This window comes from Carassius carassius, chromosome 1 (assembly GCF_963082965.1).
Source record: "Carassius carassius chromosome 1, fCarCar2.1, whole genome shotgun sequence".
Classification (NCBI taxonomy): domain Eukaryota; kingdom Metazoa; phylum Chordata; class Actinopteri; order Cypriniformes; family Cyprinidae; genus Carassius; species Carassius carassius.
Window position 1 is genome coordinate 15379061 of NC_081755.1, and position 9783 is coordinate 15388843.

The 9783-nt window shown below is 44.1% G+C and overlaps 1 protein-coding gene across 1 annotated transcript in view; it reads left to right on the forward strand.

The window, feature by feature from the left end:
- The window catches only part of LOC132148953 (gastrula zinc finger protein XlCGF57.1-like), a 42752-nt gene extending 36674 nt beyond the window's left edge, over nt 1-6078 (forward strand). Inside the window, exon 2 of the mRNA XM_059557814.1 lies at nt 4042-6078. Within this exon, the coding sequence (XP_059413797.1) occupies nt 4042-5708 (1667 nt within the window). The 3' untranslated portion in view covers nt 5709-6078. The remainder of the gene's footprint in view (nt 1-4041) is intronic.
- Nucleotides 6079-9783: the final 3705 nt, after the last annotated feature.

Here is a 9783-nt window from a genome sequence, read left to right on the forward strand (position 1 = left end):
AGATATAATTTACCCCAAAAGTGTTTTGGTTGAGTATTTGAGATTTGGATTTCCTCAGAAAAAAAAAATGAAGCACTTTATTCAGCAGAGATAATTAAACATGAGTAAGTCTATTATTATTTATTTATATACTTGTACTAGTTTTCACATAACGTGTAAACATTTTACTAGTTAGACTTTTTCCAAACTATAATTCCTGACTAAATGTATAATCAAGTGAAACATTTTGAAGTTTCAATAACAATATGCAATACTATACCATTCAAAAGCTTGATATAAATAATATAATGTAACAAATAAATGTAACTAACAAATGTAACAAAAAATGCTGTTCTTTCAATTTATCCCCCGAAAAAACCTGAAAAAAAATATTCTCCACTCTTTTCATCCATCCATCCATCCATCCATCCATCCATCATCTTCCGCTTATCCGGGGCCGGGTCGCAGGGGCAACAGTCTAAGCAGAGACGCCCAGACTTCCCTCTCCCTAGCCACTTCTTCCAGCTCTTCCGGGGGGACCCCGAGGCGTTCCCAGGCCAGCCGGGAGACATAGTCCCTCCAGCGTGTCCTAGGTCTTCCCCGGGGCCTCCTCCCGGTGAGACGTGCCTGGAACACCTCCCTGGAAAGCAGTCCAGGAGGCATCCGAAATAGATTCCCGAGCCACCTCAGCTGGCTCCTCTCGATGTGGAGGAGTAACGGCTCTACTCTGAGCTCCTCCCGAGTGACCGAGCTTCTCATCCTATCTCTAAGGGAGCGCCCAGCCACCCGACGGAGAAAGCTCATTTCGGCCGCCTGTATCCGGGATCTTGTCCTTTTGGTCATGACCCACAGCTCATGACCATAGGTGAGAGTAGGAACGTAGATTGACCGGTAAATCGAGAGCTTTGCCTTACAGCTCAGCTCCTTCTTCACCACGACAGACTGGTACAGCGACCGCATTACTGCAGAAGCTGCAGCGATCCGTCTGTCAATCTCACGTTCTATCCTTCCCACACTCGTGAACAAGACCCCAAAATACCTGAACTCCTCCACTTGAGGCAGGAACTCTCCACCAACCTGAAGTGGGCAATCCACCCTTTTCCGACTGAGAACCATGGCCTCGGACTTGGAGGTGCTGATTCTCATCCCAGCCGCTTCACACTCGGCTGCAAACCGTCCTAGTGCACGCTGAAGGTCCTGGTCTGATGAGGCCAACACGACAACATCATCCGCAAAAAGCAGCGACGAAATCGCATGGTCCCTAGAAATTCTGTCCATAAATATTATGAACAGAACCGGTGACAAAGGGCAGCCCTGCCGGAGTCCAACATCCCCCGGGAACAGGTCTGACTTACTGCCGGCAATGCGAACCAAGCTCTTGCTCCGGTCGTACAGGGACTGAACAGCCCTAAGCAGGGGGTCGCCGACCCCATACTCCCTGAGTACCCTCCACAGGATGTCGCGAGGAACACGGTCGAATGCCTTCTCCAAATCCACAAAACACATGTGGACTGGTTGGGAAAACTCCCATGAACCCTCCAGCACCCTGGAAAGGGTATAGAGCTGGTCCAGTGTTCCACCTGAATCCGAGGTTCCACTATCGGCCGAATTCTCCTCTCCAGTACCCTGGCATAGACTTTCCCGGGGAGGCTGAGAAGTGTGATCCCCCTATAGTTGGAACATAATCTCCGGTCCCCCTTCTTGAAAAGAGGGACCACCAACCCGGTCTGCCAGTCCAGAGGTACTGTCCCCAACCGCCATGTGATGTTGCAGAGTCGTGTCAGCCAAGACAGCCCCACAACATCCAGAGACTTGAGGTACTCGGGGTGGATCTCATTCACCCCCGGTGCCTTGCCACTGAGGAGCTTTTTAACTACCTCAATGACTTCAGCCCGGGTGATGGACGAGTCCTCCTCCGAGTCCCCAGCCACTGATTCCTCAACGGAACACACGTCGGTGGGATTGAGGAGATCCTCGAAGTATTCCTTCCACCGCCCGACGATATCCCCAGTTGAGGTCAACAGGTGCCCATCTCCACTGTAAACAGTGTTGGTAGGGCACTGTTTCCCCTCCTGAGGCATCGGAACATTATTATTGTTGAAAAGAGTGCCTCTCCCTGAACTGTCACCTTATCGTGGTGGAGAGGTTTGAGTACCCGAATGATCCTGGTAGCTATGTTGTCTGGGGCTATATGCTCCTGGTAGGGTCTCCCAAGGCAAACAGGTCCTTGGTGACGGGCCAGACTAAGATCAGTTCACAAACTCCTCATGTTAACATTTACATCAAGGACCAGCCAGGCCCGGGGTTGGGGCTCGTATGCGAGCGCCTGGTGGCTGGGCCTTCCCCCATGGGGCCCGGCCGGGCTCAGCCCGAAGGAGTGATGTGGGGCCGCCCTCCTGTGGGCTCACCACCTGCATGAGGGAGCGTAAGGGGCCGGTGCATAGTGGATCGGGCGACAGTCGAAGGCAAGACCCCCGACAACCCGATCTCTGGAAACGGAATCTGGCTTTAGGGACGTGGAATGTCACCTCGTTGGCGGGGAAGGAGCCTGAGCTTGTGTGGGAGGTCGAGAGGTACCGACTAGAGATAGTCGGGCTCACCTCCACTCACAGCTTGGGCTCTGGAACCACACTTCTTGAGAGAGGCTGGACTCTCTACCACTCTGGAGTTGCCCATGGTGAGAGGCGGAGGGCTGGAGTGGGTTTGCTTATAGCCCCCCAGCTCAGCCGCCATGTGTTGGAGTTTACCCCGGTGAACGAGAGGGTCGCTTCCCTGCGCCTTAGAGTCGGGGATAGGTCTCTCACTGTCGTTTGTGCCTATGGGCCGAACGGCAGTGCTGACTACCCGGCCCTCTTGGAGTCTCTGGGAGGGGTGCTGGAAAGTGCTCCGACTGGAGACTCCGTCGTTCTACTGGGGGACTTCAACGCTCACGTGGGCAGTGACAGTGACACCTGGAGGGGCGTGATTGGGAGGAACGGCCCCTCTGACCTGAACCCGAGCGGTGTTGTGTTATTGGATTTCCGTGCTAACCACGGTTTGGCCATAACGAACACCATGTTCAAGCATAAGGGTGTCCATCAGTGCACGTGGCACCAGGACACCCTAGGTCGGAGGTCGGTGATCGACTTTGTGGTCCTGTCATCAGACCTTCGGCCATATGTCTTGGACACTCGGGTGAAGAGAGGGGCGGAGCTGTCAACTGATCACCACCTGGTGGTGAGTTGGATCCGATGGCGGGGGAGGAAGCTGGACAGACTCGGCAGACCCAAGCGTACTGTGAGGGTCTGTTGGGAACGTTTGGCTGAGCCCCCTGTCAGAGAGATCTTCAACTCCCACCTCCGGCAGAGCTTCGACCGGATCTCGAGGGAGTCTGGAAATATTGAGTCCGAGTGGACCATGTTCTCCACCTCCATTGTCGCTGCGGTTGCTCGAAGCTGTGGCCGTAAGGTCTCCAGTGCCTGTCGAGGCGACAATCCCCGAACCCGGTGGTGGACACTGGAAGTAAGGGATGCCGTCAAGCTGAGGAAGGAGTCCTATTGGGCCTGGATGGCTTGTGGGACTCCGGAGGCAGCTGACAGGTACCGGCAGGCCAAGTGGACTGCAGCCCGGGTAGTCATGGAGGCAAAAAATCGGGCCTGGGAGGAGTTCGGTGAGGCCATGGAGAAAGACTATCTTTTCAACATTAATAATAATCTATTAATATGAGCACAGAGATGTTTAGTTCTCTGGTGACAAGAAAAGTCATGATTGCCTCCAAAGGCAGCATTTGTTACAAAGAGACTTTCACTGATGCACTACTTAAAAAAGCCAAATCTGCAACCTTTAACAAGTTAAACAATGCAAAAGTTTAAACACTATGCATGGAAAATTATAAAGTACTCATAAAATTTCTTCAAGTTTGGCAGGTATGATAAAGTGAAATTGTCATGTCATGGGACCTTTAACTGTGTAGGACTGTGAGCCATTTTTCAGAAATAAATGGCAAATTTGGCAATTATTGACTTCTATTCTACTGTTGCTTTTAAGCAGGTACTAACTTGTATTTATCTCTTTTCGCCCAAGATCTGAAAGAAGAGAGTGAAGAATTGAATGAAATACAAGATAAAGATCAGTTTAAGAAACACAATTTCGTAACTGGAAAAAAATTATACAGTCGATCACAGATTGACACGACACATAATTTGACACGAAAAAGACCTAAAAATGCTGGAACAAGATGTCATTTCACCTGCCAACAATGTGGAAAGAGTTTTGATCGACAAGGAAGACTTCAAGTCCACATGAGAATTCACACTGGAGAAAAGCCTTACAGCTGCCAACAATGTGGAAAGAGTTTTGATCAACAAGGAAGACTTCAAGTCCACATGAGAATTCACACCAGAGAAAAGCCTTACAGCTGCCAACAATGTGGAAAGAGTTTTGATCGACAAGGAAGACTTCAAGTCCACATGAGAATTCACACCGGAGAAAAGCCTTACAGCTGCCAACAATGTGGCAAGAGTTTTGATCAACAAGGAAGACTTCAAGTCCACATGAGTATTCACACCGGAGAAAAGCCTTACCGCTGCCAACAATGTGAAAAGAGTTTTGATCGACAAGGAAGACTTCAAATCCACATGAGAATTCATACCGAAGAAAAGTCTTACAGCTGCCAACAATGTGGAAAGAGTTTTGATCGACAAGGAAGACTTCAAGTCCACATGAGAATTCACACCGGAGAAAAGCCTTACAGCTGCCAACAATGTGGAAAGAGTTTTGATCAACAAGGAAGACTTCAAGTCCACATGAGAATTCACACCGGAGAAAAGCCTTACAGCTGCCAACAATGTGGAAAGAGTTTTGATCGACAAGGAAGACTTCAAGTCCACATGAGAATTCACACCGGAGAAAAGCCTTACAGCTGCCAACAATGTGGAAAGAGTTTTGATCAACAAGGAAAACTTCAAGTCCACATGAGAATTCACACTGGAGAAAAGCCTTACAGCTGCCAACAATGTGGAAAGAGTTTTGATCGACAAGGAAGACTTCAAGTCCACATGAGAATTCACACCGGAGAAAAGCCTTACAGCTGCCAACAATGTGGAAAGAGTTTCCCTTCAATGAAATATGTTAAAAGGCACATGATAGTTCACACTAGAGAGAGGCCTTTCACCTGCCCTCAATGTGGAAAGAGTTTTGCACATAAAAACAATCTTAATGGCCACATAAGAATTCACACAGGAGAAAAACCTTTCCTCTGCCAACAGTGTGGAAAGAGTTTCATTCTAAAAAGTTACCTTAAAAGGCACATGATAGTTCACACAGGAGAGAAACCTTTCCTCTGCCATCAGTGTGGAAAGAGTTTCATTGAACATAGCAGCCTTAAAGTCCATATGAGGATTCACACAGGAGAGAGGCGTTTCACCTGCCAACAGTGTGGAAAGAGTTTCAATGAAAAAGGAAACCTTAGAAGGCACATGAGGATTCACACCGGCGAGAAGCCTTTCACATGCCCTCAGTGTGGAAAAGGTTTAACTCATAAAGGAAGCTTTAACAGGCACATTAGAATTCACACTGGAGAGAAGCCTTTCACGTGCCCTCAATGTGGAAAGAGTTTCACTCTAAAAAACACTCTTAATGACCACATAAAACTTCACACAGGAGAGAAACCTTTCAACTGCCAACAGTGTGGAAAGCGTTTCATTCAAAAAAGATACCTTAATGTCCACATGAGGATTCACACAGGATAGAAGCCTTACACACAATCTGTGTGGAAACAGTTTTAATCAACAAGGAAGCTTTAAAAGGCACATGAGGATTCATACTGGAGAGAAGCTTTAAATTCTCAAACTGTGGAAGAACTCCACAAAACTAAACCTTAGCTAGGATCAGTAACACTAGTGAGAAGCTGTTTACATTTATTGTGGAAAAAACTTTAGAAATAAAGTAACCCTTAATGAGGCTTCACACTGGAGCGAGACCTTTCAAGTGTCTTCAGTTTGAAATGAGTATCACAAATCAGAAAGGCCATGATCAGTAATATCACAAAACATGGTCTATATCAATCACAATACCTGGGTGCTGAATTGATTTTTATTCTATCCTATATATGGATTCTACAAGTATTGTAATATATTTACAAAAGTTGAATCATACAGACTGTATGTGATGTATAAGATGAGTCATATTAAAAGCTATTAATCACCTCTTTATGAGTTTTATTTCTGGAGCATCATATAGTATTGTTGTGATTTAGTTCAGTTAGTTTCCTCATCATGGACTTTTAGTTTGTTCAGAGTCAGTTTCCAGTTTCCTTGTTCTAGTTTTCCCACCAGTCAAACGTTACCATGGATACACTTACTAGCCTCCTGTTTGTATTTAGTTAATCACCTTTTTTTAAGTTGCTCAATTTCTCTCTCTCTCTCTCTCTCTCTCTCTCTCTCTCTCTCTCTCTCTCTCTCTCTCTCATTATCTTGTGTTGTTTGTGTTTATGTTTGCAAATTGGCTCAAGTTTGTTAAACTTTTGGAGTTAATTATAATAAATACTACCTTTATTTGGAAACTTGATTGTTTTTTTTTCGTCTTGGATAAAATGTGACAGAATCACAGACCACACAGATTCTGTAAATATGGACTATTTGGCATCACACCAAGGAGGAAAGCCAATTGAGGATTTTGAAGATTACTTCTTGTAATTATGCCATCAGGTTTGTTGGAATGAGTACACTATGAAGAGGGGTTTTTGAACAGCTTCAAATAATGCTGCTCGGAAACATATATAGAGAGTGAAGGATGGACTGTATAGACCAATGGTACATTTGTCTGTTTTAAAGTGTATTTAGAGTGAAATTATCTTATTTTCTGTCTTATCTTGATGTTGTGTCTGTTACCACCTTACCAGGGTCCTGTTTCTACCCTGCGTGTTTGTTTGGAGGTAGTTCACACCTCTAACACATTGATGGCTTGTTGAGAGGGGTATTGTTCATTATTTGTTAAATACAACAAAAAATTGCATGTCTGATCCATCTGTCAGTACAGTCGTGGCCAAAAGTTTTGAGAATTACATAAATATTGGAAATTGGAAAAGTTGCTGCTTAAGTTTTATAATAGCAATTTGCATATACTCCAGAATGTTATGAAGAGTGATCAGATGAATTGCATAGTCCTTCTTTGCCATGAAAATGAACTTAATCCCAAAAAAACCTTTCCACTGCATTTCATTGCTGTCATTAAAGGACCTGCTGAGATCATTTCAGTAATCGTCTTGTTAACTCAGGTGAAAATGTTGACGAGCACAAGGCTGGAGATCATTATGTCAGGCTGATTGGGTTAGAATGGCAGACTTGACATGTTAAAAGGAGGGTGATGCTTGAAATCATTGTTCTTCCATTGTTAACCATGATGACCTGCAAAGAAACGCGTGCAGCCATCATTGCGTTGCATAAAAATGGCTTCACAGGCAAGGATATTGTGGCTACTAAGATTGCACCTAAATCAACAATTTATAGGATCATCAAGAACTTCAAGGAAAGAGGTTCAATTCTTGTAAAGAAGGCTTCAGGGCATCCAAGAAAGTCCAGCAAGTGCCAGGATCGTCTCCTAAAGAGGATTCAGCTGCGGGATCGGAGTGACACCAGTGCAGAGCTTGCTCAGGAATGGCAGCAGGCAGGTGTGAGCGCATCTGCACGCACAGTGAGGCCAAGACTTTTGGAAGATGGCCTGGTGTCAAGAAGGGCAGCAAAGAAGCCCCTTTTCTCCAAAAAAAAACCATCAGGGACAGATTGATCTTCTGCAGAAAGTATAGTGAATGGACTGCTGAGGACTGGGGCAAAGTCAAGCCCCTTTCCGATTGTTTGGGGCATCTGGAAAAAGGCTTGTCCGGAGAAGAAAAGGTGAGCGCTACCATCAGTCCTGTGTCATGCCAACAGTAAAGCATCCTGACACCATTCATGTGTGGGGTTGCTTCTCAACCAAGGGAGTGGGTTCACTCACAATTCTGCCCAAAAACACAGCCATGAATAAAGAATGGTACCAAAACACCCTCCAACAGCAACTTCTTCCAACAATCCAACAACAGTTTGGTGAAGAACAATGCATTTTCCAGCCGTGCCATAAGGCAAAAGTGATAACTAAGTGGCTCGGGGACCAGAATGTTGAAATTTTGGGTCCATGGCCTGGAAACTCCCCAGATCATAATCCCATTGAGATATTGTGGTCAATCCTCAAGAGGCGGGTGGACAAACAAAAACCCACTAATTCTGACAAACTCCAAGAAGTGATTATGAAAGAATGGGTTGCTATCAGTCAGGATTTGGCCCAGAAGTTGATTGAGATTATGCCCAGTCAAATTGCAGAGGACCTGAAAAAGAAGGGCCAATACTGCAAATACTGACTCTTTGCATAAATGTCATGTAATTGTCGATGAAAGCCTTTGAAACGTATGAAGTGCTTGTAATTATATTTCAGTACATCACTGAAACAACTGAAACAAAGATCTAAAAGCAGTTTAGCAGCAAACTTTTTGAAAACTAATATTTATGTAATTCTCAAAACTTTTGGCTACGACTGTACACACTAGTGTTGTTTTTGGCGGCTTGTTTTAATTTTAGTTTTATTCTAGTCTTTGTGTGAAGCTGTCATTTTAGTTTTTATTTAGTTTTAGTCATGTTCATACTCTTTTTAGTCTGGTCTAGTTTTAGTTGACGAAAAGTGATGACATTTAGTCTAGTTTTAGTCAATGAAAATAGCATTTTAGTCTCTTTTAAGTAATGCACTTATATTTAACCCAGTCAATATAGTACAATTACCTAGAAGTATAGACGAAACCAAAATTTTATATCTATGGTGGCCGCAATTTCGCTTGGATGAACTTGAAAAATATTGTCATTGCAGTGTGGCTGGAAGTTCGCTTTGAGTGCGCAGTTTAATGTGAAGTTCAAACTCCATCAGGTGCTTTTTGTTTGCCTAATTTGTCAAAGGCTTCTTTATTTGAAGTACATTTTATTTTTGTTGTATAAAGTATAATAATTCATTTAGATATTATACACTATTTGCTTACAGTTGCCTTGTGTTTGATGTGAACGACAGCCAATAGTTTGTTTTAAATTTGTACATAAAGAAATTATTAATTCATCAACTCAACTCAAGTATAAATCCATTTTAAAGTTGTTTAGTTTGTTGTCGTCTTCTAAATAATTCCGCGAGTGTGGCTTGAAGAAGTGACGTCGGTTGCATTTGCGAAAACAGAAACCGAAATGCCGCAAAATAATAATAACGCGACTAACCGAGACAAAAAACTGTTATAACGTTTCGTCTCATTTTGGTCAACGAAAATGAGGCGTTATTTTAGCATAGATTTTATTTTGTAAACCACATTTAGTGTCTTTTTTTATTCGTCAAAAATATTGAATTATACATTTAGTTATAGTCGTCACTTGTCCACCATTTTCGTTGCATCTCGTCTCCTTTTCGTCACATGATAAAGGTTCATTGACGACGATATTTAGTCATAATTGTCATTGACGAAAGCTACACTAGTACACACCCCATAGATCTGTTTGATGAGATGTTTTCATTTACACAAAGTGGTAGCAGTTCAAAAGAAAGGACACAAACTATATGAATTATTGCCTGCAAATACAAAAATATTTCTCAAGCTAATTCCAGGAGGATGCTGTGATCTGTTGTTGAAGATTTAATAGCTCTAGAAGTGAGATATTGTAACTTTAATAAACACTGTTTCCATGTTACATCCATCCATCCATCCATCCATCCATCCATCTTCTTCCGCTTATCTGGGGCCGGGTCGCGGGGGCAGCAGTCTAA